This window comes from Platalea leucorodia (genome assembly GCF_965183815.1).
Source record: "Platalea leucorodia genome assembly, chromosome: 3".
NCBI classification, from domain to species: Eukaryota; Metazoa; Chordata; class Aves; order Pelecaniformes; family Threskiornithidae; genus Platalea; species Platalea leucorodia.
The window spans coordinates 50,807,498-50,822,642 of NC_138825.1; the positions used below are offsets into that span (position 1 = coordinate 50,807,498).

The 15,145-nt window shown below is 36.8% G+C and overlaps 1 protein-coding gene across 1 annotated transcript in view; it reads left to right on the forward strand.

The window, feature by feature from the left end:
- PDE10A (phosphodiesterase 10A) overlaps positions 1–15,145 on the forward strand; it is a gene marked incomplete at its 5' end in the record, with an annotated part of 194,711 nt that overhangs the window by 139,060 nt on the left and 40,506 nt on the right. The window contains 4 exons of the mRNA XM_082306315.1: positions 5,695–5,835; positions 8,231–8,386; positions 11,047–11,097; positions 12,968–13,026. Of these exons, the coding sequence (XP_082162441.1) occupies positions 5,695–5,835; positions 8,231–8,386; positions 11,047–11,097; positions 12,968–13,026 (407 nt within the window). The remainder of the gene's footprint in view (positions 1–5,694; positions 5,836–8,230; positions 8,387–11,046; positions 11,098–12,967; positions 13,027–15,145) is intronic.

A 15,145-nucleotide genomic window follows, 5' to 3' on the forward strand; every position in this document is an offset into this window, starting at 1 on the left:
GATGGGACTTTATATTCTCATATATCCTTTTTTTATTGACTATATATTGTTGAAGTTGTGGTTGAAAATCCACTGGTTCCTTATTTTGATTATTAATTACTGTTCTGTGTCATTACCAGAAATACAAACTGTCAGTCTGTTTTTGAAGAAAATATTCAAACCCACTAAAGAAATGCAAGTAACTTGAAAGGGCCCAACCGATCCATTTCTTCCTTTACTTGTGAAGCTGTATACAATATATCTGATGTCTGCATGGGAACATTTCTAATTACCCTTTGAGCTGGTGAAGGATGATTTGAATGTGCATTTGCAAATTAAAAGAATGCTGTAGTGATTCATGGTTAGAAGAGAGAAGGTGAGCCCCAAGTTTTATTATTACTGCAGTACATTTTATTTTATAAGTATTTTCTTAAGCAAAAGGAAAAACAGGAAATGTGAGCTGGATAGGTGATGTGAAACGTTTTGGACAGTGGTAATTAAAGAGATTCCCTTAAAGCTGTGTCTGTGGAATGCCTCTGAGATTATGTGAGTAACATGCCATAGTAGAGCAGAGCACAGCTTTTTTGTTCTTACTGCATTTTGTGCGGCTGACCTTGCCCTTGATGGCTTCTAGGATTCAAAAGCTTTGTCAACAAAACCCCAACAAAACTCAAGGAATTTCCACATCCTTAATTAGCAATAAATGTTTAAATTCATTCAGATTTAAATTGGTCGTATATGGAATGTATCAACAGTCATGAAACTTTATTAGTTGTATGTATAATGTCAATGTGGAATGGTAGAATCTTACGGACTAATTGCAGCTTATATATAGTTATGAGAAAATTTGCCTTTCTTTTTAATAGCGCTGCATGGTCAGGGTAAGATTAATAATTGTTTCGTGGCCTTGGAGATCAAGGGCTGTTGTTTGAGGTCTTAGGTGGAGGTCTGTCCTTGCACAGTCATACCTGTACAAAGTCAGGAGGAATAGTGACAAATTTAGAACCTACTGAGTAGTTTGAAGAGTTTTTTGATCACTGACTCCTTAGCAGTGGGGTTTGTAGTTTCCTATAAGAAGTGGAGTGGGATTGCTTCTGCAAAACTCTTTCTATCACTGGAAGTAAAATAACGCCCATGAGCTTCTTCCAATACAGGGGTGCTTGCTCACAGCAGTACTTCATGGTGGTAGCAACAGAGGGGTTTACCAGCCGAACTGATACTTACGCAAGAACACAGGAAAGGCTGTGCTGGCGAAAGCAACTTTTGCTAACAACACTTCATGGTGTCAACAGAGTTTTTTGACCATTGAAGATCCAATGAAGGCCTTTTCTGGAAAAAAATATGTATGTGTGGAAGAAGCGAGTTCTTTGTTTTCTGGTGAAAGTGGCTGTTTGGTTTTGTCTTTTTTTTTCTTGTATTTTGTTTTGAGAAGCTGTTTCTGAGAAGAGAAAGATGTGTGCATTGTTTTATATTTAGTTACGGGCGTGACTCAGGAGGCCGGTGTGGAAAAGCACATTTTATACACGTAATTTAAATAACACAGTTACTTTGCTAAGCATCACACATTGCTATCTTGGCATAAAGAACCAAATATGTCTAAGAAAAGGTAAGAAGAATGGTGTGAATAAAGGTGTTAATCTTTGGAGAGATCAACTTTGGTCTCCAGTGTCCTGTTAATTTAATTTGATTCATTCAACTACTTAGACTACATAATTCAGATTTTAAACATTGTGTTTCATCTCCTACATTTTGAAATACTCTGCAATATGAACCACCTTTTCAGTATTGAACAGATTATAGTGCCACTGTTCCTACTTTAAAAGTATTTTTTAATAGTAAATCTTTTTCCTATAAGCATACAGTGTAGCAGGTCAAACATTTGTGAAGATATGTATTTCAGTATTTCTATGCCCTTTATATCCTAAACCTTTTACTACCTTATTTGATTTTTTTTAAAAAATATTTTACATCAGAACACTGATTTAAATAAGTTGTGAATTGTGGTTTCTTCAGTTTTAGTTTTTTTCAGAACATGGGGTGCTTTTCTTGGATATGTTATGTAAAATGTTCTTTTTCATTCTATTTAAGTGCATGTAAAAACATGAAACTGAAGCTTATGAAGGCAAGTAACTGTGAAACTAAGTTTTCATTTAAGAATTATACATATCTATTTTATTAGATTATAAGAAAGTAAGAATAAATGGAGCTTTTTATTCTGGTAAATTGAACAGGCTTGTTCTGGCAGATTCAATGTGCTGATTTAATGGGTTTTGTTGTTTGGGTTTTGTGTGTTTGTGTGTGTGTTTCTTCTTTTTTTTGGTAGCACATTCTTGTAATTCACATGGAAAACAAACATTCTGACTTTTCCAGGGTCTTTCACTGCTAAAGGCCACTCTTTAAAGAAGCTGTGTGTGTGAATGGGTTTGAAGAATAAGGTTGAGGTTTGGGATCAGAATAAGCAGAAAATGTCAAGATTTCATGCACTTGTACCGTAATGCAAGACATCAAAATGGAGTAAGCACCATGCATGTTCAGTACAGCTACTCCACGGAAGAAGTGTCTTTCCTTCCAACTGCATGAGATGTATGAAATAAATATGCTGAAATGACTTGTCAGACCTAAAGTAGTATGTGGCAGCTCTGCTTTCTCTTTTAAGGTAGTTTAATTCTCACCTGTATCACAATATTAGCAAATGATTAACGGGATGGAAAACTCTCTTCCTTGTCTTGCTGAACTTTTTGAGTGTTCCTGACTTCCTGCTTAAGAACAAGACAAATATTTAGTTACTGGTTTTGTCAGAATCTTGAGTGTTTTTCTTTTGAAGTCACTCATTGCCCTAACCATTGGACTACTGATTCTTCTTCGATAGACTTCACTCTTGTTTTGGCTATGAATTCTATACTTTTCTTTGACCGTTTGTTTTCCCCTCAGCATAAAGTCCAACTTTCTCCTTCCAAAATCCTGTTAATCCATTACAGCTAAGGTACCTTCATTGTGCAGGAGTACCTACATGTGGTGCATTATATTGCGTCTCCTTAGTTTCTGAACATTTCTGTGTGTTCTTTTTGGAACTGTTTAGTATGTTTTTTAATGTGCCTTCCATGTTTGCAGAATACAGAAATGATAATTATGAAAGGGTGCATCTCATATCATCACTTCATTTTCTGCAGCTGCCAGTAGATGCTGAATTTTCACATGCAAATTGTGCCTTTAATATCCCCTGCTAGAAAACAGCTCCTGGTTAGTAACTTATGCAGTCTGACAGGGCCCAAATTGGTAACTATCGATCTCTGAAGTTGGCATGCTTTCTTTCACATCTGAGTTTTCTTTGTCTTGTGATCCGTTTGGCTCGCTCTAGCTCTAAGCCATAGTGCAAGGCATTCTGTACGCTATGTGGTGAGCTGTGAAGTTCGTACTCAAATGGTAACTGGAGCCTCAGCTAAAATAACTGTATTAATACAAAATTTTTATCGCAATTTCCATCTACAAAATGAGGATAGCATCACCACCCAGCTTACAGTGGAGTTGTAATAATGCATAGTTAGAGATTGTGAAATGCTCGGGTGCTACAGTGATACTGACCTCACAGGCCTTGGAGAGCAAAATAAGACAAATGCCATTGATTTCATAGTGCCTAGATTTCACTTAAATTCTTTAATGAATCAGGCCTGTAGATTTTTTTAGATTTTCTGTAGGTTTTTTTTTCTTCGGGGAATTAAGTATGCATATAATGGCATAATATTGAAATAATAACCATTCCAGTGCGAAGCTCCCTGCTTACTGCTAAGCCTAAGCTGAAATCTTATTTGAACAAACTAAAAGTTCTTTGTTCAGTCTTTCAAGGCAATGCTGCATTCTGAGCTACTGGAATCTGGAGTACTTGCACACCTGCTTTTGTCTATTGTTACAGAAACCCTTGTGAATGATCAGCGTAGGAGACGGATTAGATGTAATTAATGTTAATTATCATAACCGTTGATGCTGTAGAATCTTGGGTGATTGACCCTTGTAGCAGCCCTAATGAAAACAAAGTCTGATAGTAAAATTAATCACTACAAAGGAGTGGCACAACATGTGGCCATTCTTACCAGGAATGTTAGTAATACATTGTGTGGTGGCACTATCATCTGCCTGTGGTATTATACATGTAACTTAAAAAAAAAAATTTAAAATTCTGTTTTCCTAGGATCTTTGCTTAAAATGTTTCATCTTAATTCATATGCTTTAAGTTCACAATTCAAAATCATACAGCTACTTAGCTGTAGAGTGAGCTACTACAAGAGCTCTCTCTATATACTCCTGGTCTTAAAAATTTATCAGTGAAATAAATTGGATCATTGATTATAGTACATAAGAAAACACAATTTGCCAATAGAAGGTGGGTCTCTGAGGTGGTGTTTTAGTTGTGTTAATATTAAGAATGTATAAGGGGGAATGACTCAAGAGATTAGGACATTAAGCTGAAGTCTTGGAAATACAGATTTGATCCCTGCTATTCTAATACTTTGTGTAATTTTTGCCATGTCTTTTATTCTTCATGTGCCTAAATTCCCTTTGTGCTTAAAGGGTAGTAGCTCTGCTACGCTGGATAGGGTGTGACTGTAATAAATGCTTTAAAATTTTGAGAGTCTCTGGGATTCTGCAGCATTAGAAGACACATAAGAAACTGATGGATGTAATTAGATAAAGGTAGAAAAATGAAACAGAAGATGAAACTTTTTGCTTGTAAAATGAACTGTTCCTGCTTATTGCATTGGAGACCAGTTTTTTTTTTTGTGGTTTTGTGGCTTCAAAATTGGTTGTCACTAACAGACTCCTCCTTTGCAGGTTGTCTGAGGGGCAAAATAAAGGAAATTTTTAAAGAGACTGTGATAGGGATATTGTTTTCCAGCACTCTATTGTTCCATAAAGTTTATTTTCCATCCAAAAATGAATGAAATTTCAGATTTGAAGAGTTTTTGGCATACAGAAGGGTTTGCACATTCGACCTTTGTATGTGTTTTTAATTTTCTTTTTGTAAAATAATATTTGCAATCCCATTCATTCTGGCGGTGTTAACTTGTTTAATATTTTTGTTATAGAACAATTATCAGATGTTGCTGGATGAGTTTCATGATGTGAATGCTGTCATACCTGACTTTTCAACAAATGAGACAGTTTTAGGTAGGCAGCAAGTAACATGGATGTTTCTTCTAGTACAAGGGATGAATGTAGTCACTTGGATTTCAGGAAATATAGTGCTAGAATAATTTTGAAATTAACTTTCCATGGGATGAGATAAACAAGAAATTTAAAGATTATATCTACTTTTTGAGTATTTTCTATTGAAATAAATGAGTGCAACCTAGAAAAAAAAACTTTTAAAAAACCCCTATTACCTCTTATAAGGTAATATTTTCATCGGTGAGTCTTTATGCAGTGTACTGTGTGTTCAAGGTAAATGCAATCCAACCCTGATATAAGCGATGGCTGACTTCAGCAGAACAGTTATCCGCTGTCTGAATGGTGACTTTAGAGTGGGATTGCCGAAGATTTCAAAACGGTTAAGCAGAGTTTATACAACTGCTTTTCATTGTCAAAAGCTGTGTATCTCTACATTATCTATTTTATTCAATCCTTTACACTACATAGGAAGCACAGTAACGCTGTAAAAGTAACCATGCTTTCTAATTGCATTCTTTTTTTTTCTTCTTTTCTTTTTTTCCTTCTAACTAGAGTCTGTGTGTATTTACACCACCAGGAGCTAAAGAAGGACAACCACGGCTCATTCCTGCAGGGCCCATTGCACATGGCACTACAGTATCTGCTTATGTAGCCAGATCCAGAAAAACGTTGTTAGTAGAAGATATTCTGGGGGTAAAAAGCTTTCTCTTTTTAATGAGATGATTACAGCATGTTCTTAGAATGAATATTTTGATGCTGAAATGTTTATTGAGCTGAATGTATAATGACAGAATTTACATCTGTCTTGCTACCAAGAAAATAAATTTGAGTTTGGATTAGCTTGATGGAATAATTTCAGAATATCTCGTTTATTTTTAAGTTTAAGGTTTATTTTTTTTTCTTTTAACATTTTTTTGGGTGTCAGATAAGGGAAGTAATGGTACCATAGTCACTTGGAGAGAAAAAAACCTATCAGTCAAAACTCCTGTCCTCCTGGTCTTGTAATACTTAGTGTGCTGATCCCAAACAAGACGACTTCCATATAGTCAATCAAAGTTTGATTTAATTGTAATGCAGGGCTCACACTGACAAGAATGTCAATCAGAATTCTGGTTATTAGACAGGATTTTCATCTCTGCTTACACTAACATAAAGCTAGAATACTTATAGTATCAGTAGACCTACATGAAAGACACACTAGAGTAACTGATATCAAAATTCAGGCCTTTGTCCATAAAAGGATTCAGAAAATCTTAAGTGATATTCTGATAATTCTTGGCACTTTGTAAGTCTGTCCTTTTTAATTTTTTTAAACACTTTATCCTCTAGTTGCATCTATGCAATTGTATGAAACTGGTATTTAAACTGTACTTTATGAAAACACTTTATGATCATCTGGCTATGAGAACACCAAGGAAGTTTAAATTCTTTTCTCTCTTCAGTGTTTTCTATCCTTTTGAGTTCTGTCCAGAATAACAATCTTTGGATACTGTGGCCAAAATTGGACATTGCTGTCTCTATTTTAAAAAATATTTGTTAAAAAATGTGTGACCTTTATTGGGCAAACCTGGGCTATAAACAAAATATCAAATGCCTAATGTGAGTGCACTTACACAGAACCACAAAAACAAAAGGCAGAAGCCTCTTTTCCTGTAGTAACAGTCAGTGCTTTCTATACACCCTGGAGTATAAAGATTTTAGGTTTTTTCAGTCACATGTAAGATTTAAATTGTTACTGGTAATTTCCAATTAATATCATTATATCCTTGTATATAAGGGTTGTATGTTTTGATTTTACATTCATAATAAAATTGGGGGGGGGTAGTGGGGAGGAGTTTTGAACTTTTTTGTTAGTTTACAGTATTGGTGGATTATTGACTGAACAGGGAGATTCATTTTGGTGACATGGTTTGCCTTCATGTGATTTTAGGAGTGAAAGGGAACAACAGTGAAAGGGAAATGCTTGCAGATAGGCTTGCCAGCCCTTTTTTTTGAGAGTAGAGAATTAAAAAGTGAAAGCAGGAGGCTCGTGTTGCAAAGTGCTTCCCACTCTCTTTTGTCTGTCATTTGTTCCTAGCCGTTCAGATTGATTGTCATCTTAGTAATTAAGGTAGAGATTACTTGTTGTTTTCTTTGAGAAAGGAGAGATTTTGATCAGCCTCGAAGGAGTGTCTGTCTTGCCTAAGCACAGCCTGCGGGGAACATCTGGTACGAACCAAATACTGAAGGACTGATGTGCAACGAAGTGGGTCTTGCACACTTCACATTGGCTGGTTACTGCCTTTCTAACTGTAACATCCAGGTGGTTTCTCAGGACTTTGTGAGTTTTCTTACATGGGGAACTGAAGCTATAAAGCCTTGGACATTCCCGATGTAAATTAAAAGTTATGAATTTGGGCCTTTTATAACAGCTGGTAGGATTATTTTAACATTTGTTCCTATTAACTTTTGCACTGGTTTATTCAGGATGCATAAGGAAGGGAAGGAGAAAGATTCTTACTTTCATGCATAATTTTTGGGAACACATTTTCTTCCTCAGGAGTTGGTTGAGGTTTATAACTCTGTATAACATAAAGCCTTAGCCTCAGGTTTCAATTTTTGTTTTCTTGCAAGCACTGCTGTCTGCTTGGTGACACTGAAATCTGATCAGTCCACTTCATGGTTACAAATGCTTTGGGTTTTTTTTTTGGGGGGGGAAAGGGGGTGGTAGGGTAGTGTCGTTTGTTTGAGGTTTTACTTAATCTGGACTGGCATTAGCAATGAAGTGCTGGTTTTTCTGCCTGTGAGATTAGAGAAAATGTATTACAAAAACAAACACAAAGCTGGGTCTAAAATCAGAGCTCATTCTGACTTTACATCAATAAGGTTATCTGTATATGTAACTTAATGCTGGGAGTTTTTTATTACTTTTTTTTTTAGTAGATGTCTTAATACTGTATGTAAATTATGCTGAGAGATACGAGTCTTAATGAATTTTATAATTTTCCTGCAGATTTGATCAGCCAGGAGAGGGAGGAAAATGTCAGTATATCTTTCATGTTAATGTTAAGATATTTACATTTTATCAGATTATGTTTACATTTTCTAGGATGAGCGATTTCCCAAAGGTACTGGACTGGAATCAGGAACTCGTATCCAATCTGTTCTGTGTTTGCCAATTGTCACTGCAATTGGTGATCTGATTGGTATCCTGGAGCTTTACCGTCACTGGGGCAAAGAAGCCTTCCACCTTAGTCACCAAGAGGTGAGCTCATGCCCAGCCTTTCCCCACTTCCCCACAATGGTCAGCTTCAGCCCCCTCAAACTTTCTTCTCTCACTCTTCTCATGTGTTTTATACTTTTTTCATACTTGATTTTTGTTCTCATTGAATGTTACGTATTGAAAAAAATAAGTAGTGGTTTGTATTTTCAGTCACAGGAGCTAAAATTTACATATACAAGTACAGGGACACATCAGGAATTTTGCCTTGTATTCTTTTGTGGAAAAACAGGTTCAAGATTTCTTCGTTGATTATAAACTCAATATAGAGTTGTTAGAGAAGTTAATGCAGAGCAGGTGTATGAAATATAAATGTAAATCAAATGTCAAAAGATGAAATCACTTTTTATATAAAGGCCACTGCTGAGTTATCAGGAAAAGGAGGGGAAAGTGATTTTATTTTAAAACAAAAGTGAAGCAAAAGAGATTTCATGTATTTGCATTCACATTCTTACATCCACACACTCTCAGGCACCAAGATGTGGGTGTCCAGGTGGTATTTCCAAGTCGCGCGCAGAGATGCACGTATCCAGGTAGTCTCTCCAGGATGCCTTGCAATGGGAAGACAAGGGATGCAGGCCGTCGAGTCCTTATGTCTCCTGGTTTCTTCCTGGTTTGACAACCATGTGCTCGTTTTGGCTCAGCCTTTTCTTTAGCCTTTAGGAACTGACATCTTTTGTCTCTCTAGCCTGTCCCATCTCTGTGAGTCATCAAGATTTACTCACTGTCATTTGTCTTCTGACCTAGATGTCCTTAGAAATGGTGCGTAGATGTGCTGGCTCCTGGATGACCTGCTAATCTAGGTGCCATTTGTAAAGCTCTCTTCTGCTTTTTTTTCCTTCTGATGTTTCCCAATCCGGATATTCCCATTCATAACCATTTTCCCATTTCCATGGCTGTTGTCTACACTGCATGGTTTACTGTATTTATGTAAGGCCTGTGTAGATACATTGTCCATACGTGTCCATTTGTCAATCCAAAGTTGTGAGTTGTTAGCCAAGTACAAACAAATTTGAAAATGGAGCAGATGTCTCAAAAGCTATCACTGCATTAAAGGTGTTAGAAGTGCACCTTAGGTCTCATGTCTGGGTGAGGATCCTTGTTATGTCCCTTCTACACATTAAGATGACTCATACATTAAGATGAATGTACCATTCATTTCTCTCTGTACCCTTCCCCAGGGAAGGGAACCTGAACACAGAGGTCTGGGCAAAATAGTGTGAGTTCTAGCCCGGTCTGTTGTCTCAATAGTGGTACAAGATGCACCATGGAGCAGTTTAGCTGTACTGAACAGGAATTATTCTTGTGAAAAGAACAGAAAATGTCCAGACAAGAAATACTAAAACTAGCCCTGCCAAGGAAGGAAAAACCAGCAATATTTGTCAATTGTATATTCTGTTTATCAGTAACCTAAGTAGCCTAGCATATATGTGATGCTCATACATGTATATTGGTTGGGCTGTCAATGTAGCTTCAGCCTCGGTGTCGCACCTGGTATTTTTTCACCAGTAAGCAGAGGTCATGGTAGGGGACTGGATTAGTACGGTGGTGCCAGTGTCCCTGCTCACAGAACAAAGAACAGGCATTCATACAAAATCAGGCTTCATTAATTCTGCTGCTTACACACAATGTATTTATTTTTTAAAATTATCCTATTGCATTAATCAATCTAAAATTCAAATAAGTCTCAGACGTGCATTGTTCTGTGTAAATATGAATCTTTTATGTTATATGAAATACCTTCTGTAACTGAAGTTCATGAATGTTCTGCTTGGAAAAGACTGGCTTCTAAATAAAAGTATTTTATTCATAAATTAAAACTATTCTAAGGTCACTTTCTGAGTATTCTAAAGCATTCTTTTAATTTTCAGATTTCAGAAAGCCTTTGGATATCATTAGCAGTTTTTATAAAATGTGTACAATGTGTTCTGTTTAAAAAAAAAAAAAAACAAAATAAAAAAAAGTACCTTAGGAGGGTATGCAGCAGCAGACCTCTTGTACTTCTGTCCTCTGTGTTCCTATAAAGCTCCTATGTTTCAAGGACAGGAGATTATGCATGGTAGCTCATCTTAGTTAACTGCAGTTTACATGACATTTGTTGGAAATGTTGCCTGGAAACTGTCATACTTAAAACTCTAGCCTTGAGCTGAGGGATCAAGTCTGGTTCTTCTGCCACCAAAATGGTAGTGAAAGAAACAGGGCCTGTTTACAGCTGGAAACAGCTGTGGCTGAAGAGATACAGCCCCAGAAAGATGTTATGGGATATTTTATTTCTATGGCAGATGCCTTTCAACAATGTACGTAATGTAATTTTTAAAGCCCTTGGCTTATGGGATGTTTGTTTTGATGTTGTATTTCTGAGTTGATGGGTTCCCAATACCGCTTCTGAAGAGCATTGGTAAGCATTTTTTTGATACAAAAAATGAGGATTGTTCTCTTGTGACTGAATGTACCTTACTAAAATTGAAACATTCGCAAGTATACTGAGACTTTCACAAAATAACGGTCTTCCCACAAATTGTTACTGCCTGCCTGTCTAAAACAGTTCAGTCAATTTACTTAGCAGCTAGATGAGAAAATGAGCATGTAACTGATGTGCAATTTTCAAGGTTTCTTCAGAATTAGTATCTTCTCTTTTGTTTCAGGTTGCAACAGCAAATCTTGCATGGGCTTCAGTAGCAATACATCAAGTACAAGTAAGTGTGGGTGGTTTTTAATTTTTTCATTGTGTAACGCTTCTGCCAGAACTTGATTAGTAGGAACATGGTTTATGATCAAATTCAAGTGGAGGTCACTACTAAAACATTGATTCAAGCCCCTTCCCTGAACCTGGGAAAAATATGCTAACATTTTTGGTGTTCATGGAGCTAGTTTTCCTCACTTGCAACCATGGATCAAATAACTTAACAACAGTATTTTTGCTAAAGGAAAAAGAAACTTTAACAAAGTAGATGAATAATTGTTAAAGCAGAATTATAACAACTTTGCAGGGTTGTTTTGTAAGAAGGCAACTGCTAGGCCAACTGGTTGCTTTCCTCCTGCTTTGGCATTCAGTTTGAGATTATTAGGTGTTGCTGGCTAAACCTACTTTAAGCCATCCTTGCTAGCTGCTTCATGGTCCTGTAACTACTCCCACTAAGGATGCTTCATGCTGTCCCTAGTCATCTACCTAATGAAGCCCCACACAGAGCAAGCTGCTCTTGCAAACACCAGCAGCTTTGCTAATAGGTTTTGTTACTTCAGCTAATAGAAGATGATTACACTGAAACTAAACATATTCCGTCAACTCACAGAAGATGCTAAAATAGGTTCTTCTGTCAACTCACAGGAAGAAGATCATGACATTCTTTTTTTTTTCAAGGTGTCTTTCATACACTTGGCAGAAGACTCGCACAAAGTTTCCTCCTTTTCTTTCTTGGACTCTAATATTTGCAACCTTGGTGCTGGAAGTCATTGACTTTATTTGGGATGGTCATTCACCCTGGCACATTTAGGCAGAATTAGCTGGTGTAGAATATTGTACGCTAGTAGAATTGCAGTTGCATGGAGTTGTAGCTTCACTTTGTGACAATGACTTCCTCTTTAACTGAGAAGTCTTTTACACCTAGCAAAACAAAACATGGCAAGTTGAGTTTAAGCCTGTCCATTGGTCATTTTCATGTCTCTCCCTTCTGCTAAGCAGAAGGCTTGCCCTTCCCGAGTTTTTGCATGAGAAGAATGCAAGAGTGTTGATCTGGCGATGAGCCATACCTACCAGACTCACAGCTGGGCTTTAAGAAGTAGTGTATATTAAGAAGTTGTACCTAGTTAACCAATTATATGCAAAAGTAAGGCTTATGGATGTAGTTTGTCGTATTTTGTGTATTTATTTATATCTGCATTGCACAGATGAAAGATATTACTAGTTCTGAGTGCTTGCTCTAGTAATATACAGGTGTACAACTGTACTTCAGATACAGAGTACGCAATAAGGTGAAGTAAAAATACAGTTCAAAGATTTGCTTCATCTAACATTTTGCTTCTAAAAAGTAGTATGCATACTGGTTTTTGTGTTCATATTCATGCTGATTTCTCCCAAAGTTGAGCATATATCATCTGCTACTTAGCTTACTTAAACTTGCCTGATGGCTGTCTTCAGTTGTGTCTACATGCTACTTTGCAACCTGGAAAAAGTGGTAAAAGTATGGTAAGGAAGAAAGCAAACAAAATATTTGACATTCTCAGAAGAGCTGAGGGTCTGGATAAGGACGTGTCGTTAAGTTGATGCCATAACCACATTCAGTGGCAGCCTTTGAGGCAGCATGAACAAGTGTAACAACCAGCATCTTTCAAAGAGTCTTAAGAAAGATGTTACTTACATTTGACAGTTTTAACTCAGCAGCTAGTTAGCTAAGATTGAAGCACAGAACACAAATCCAGCTTTTAATTTTATGCAGTGCTGTAACATATGTATATACTAGCAGTGGTATTTTTTTCATACAAATTAAATGGGTAGACTGTGTGACTTCAGTTTCCCTCTGACCAGTGTTTTTCTGGAGCAAATGATAACGTGATCTGTGCTTCCAGGTGTGCCGGGGCCTTGCCAAGCAGACTGAACTGAATGACTTCTTGCTTGATGTATCGAAGTAAGTGTGATTTGCACTATAACCTCATCAATTTATTTTTATGAGTTTTTCTAACATGGCTCTTCCAATCTAACTGTGTTTTACACTTACACTTTGCTCACAAGCAAGTGTGAAGGCACACCTCGGAGGGTGGGCAAACTTCAGCACAGGGACAAGAACAAATGATGTGGGTAGCAGTGGTGTATACCTGTTAATGTTTTTTTTTGGTGGTGGTGCCGAAGGAAATGTAACGTCCAATTATACCTCACAGAGTTTGTTTACTCTTGTGGTCTTTACATGGGTTTTTTTTTGCCTTTTTTTCCCCTCTTCTGTCAGAATTAAACGTGACTCTCTTTTGAGAAATGACAAATAGGCTTGCCATCTCTTTTCATGACCAATTTTAGAAGGTTTGAAAAGACTTTATGAAAAGTTAGTTAGCTTGCTTCAGCTTCCCCCCTCCCTTTTTTGACATGTATGTATACACACACGCATACATGTACACACTTCAGGGATATATCCTTGAAGAATCAGAGTTGCCACACACTTGTTCGTTCCCTGTGTTTTCTGGAGGCTCTCTTTTCATTTTCAAAGACTGTAACTGCATGTAGTCTGTTTTCTTTTAATTTCTTGCCACAACAAATGCAAGATTAAATTGAAAACACAGTAAGAGTATGAAAGCTTGGGCTTAGACTTGCAAAGTCAATTTAGTGTCTTAGGTGATCTGCTCTTCCTTCATCCATTTTTCTTTGTTGCTATTAGCACCTTTAAATAGTAGAGACAGCCAATAAATTAAAAGACAAACTAGAGTTGTACTTTTGGTAAATCACAGTCTGGGCTGCTTAACAATGTTTTATCAAACTAATTGGTTGAATAATTTCTAAGTGCATCACAAAGGGCTGATGATACTGTGGAAAAATGAGATGTCTCAGATTTTTGCTGCTACAAACACTTCTGTGGGTCTTGATGAATAATTCTCAAACTGATGAGATCAGAGTATATCCAAGATTCCTATGTCATTGCTCAGGAATGCAGGCAGCCGAGTTGGAGCCTGCTGGAATGGGGAATGATACGCTGAAGGGAGGAGTCTACCCCTTGCAAGGAGGGCAAGCTGCTTGTATCCAGATGTTTTTCCTAGCTTTTTTCCTCAGGGATGACAGTTTTTTTTGTTTCAGCTTAGGTTCAGAGTGTGTCTCCTAAAGGGCACTCTCATCATTCCCTTGCCAGAGCTACCCACTTGCTGCAATGTCTTGCACCTTTATGTTCCTTTCCAGAAAGTTTTTATGTTGCTACCGTCTGTACTGAGCTAGTTTACCAGAGAACTTTGGATTAATCTACTCAAATTTATGGGCTGGCAATTTACCCTTGGTACATGGTACTGAGATTGTTTTAAAGAACTTTGTAATTATTTTAAATTTTTAAGATAAAAATTGCAAAAAATACTGCAAATATTTAATATGTATTTCTATAAGAAAATACCTCTCATACAGCATTATCAACTGCTAGAATTGTTTAGTTTTAACAAAAAAAGAAACCCTATGTTTTGAGCCACAAAATTGGGATATTTAATAACAACTTTATGAACTTTATGTAGGTAAAGGCTTGCACTAGCAAGAAAATAATTAGTTTCCTCTTAGAAATGGCCTGTACCTTTTCTTATATGGAAAGAAGGTTTCCTATTCAGTGAGGAAATTGTTCGCATGCAATGTCACTGGGACATGTTCTGTAATATTTTAGAAAGGGCATAGTATGCAGTGCTCCACCTCTTCATGTCCCTGACAATGTAAGACTAGCGTATTTTATATTTCCTTCCCACTAGACCCAAACTGAACTGAGCTGTATATATGTTCAAGGCTATGGGACAATGTCTTTCTGTCTGCTGGGAACATTGTAATCTGAGGGCTATTAAGATTTGGCATGTGGAAGATTTAGACTTCTTTTACTAATAAGTTTGACCGTTATCGTTCAATGTTCTTGACTGTCCTTGGACAGTTACTACTTTGCTGTGAAACTGAGATACCTTTTTTTTTTTTCAAGTCACAAGATCGGTCTTTTTCTGCAACTTCAACATGCTACACCTGAGTTGATAGAGAAGACTCATTAAGAGTTTTATAAATTGTTGCATTTTAAGTAGTGTTAAGGG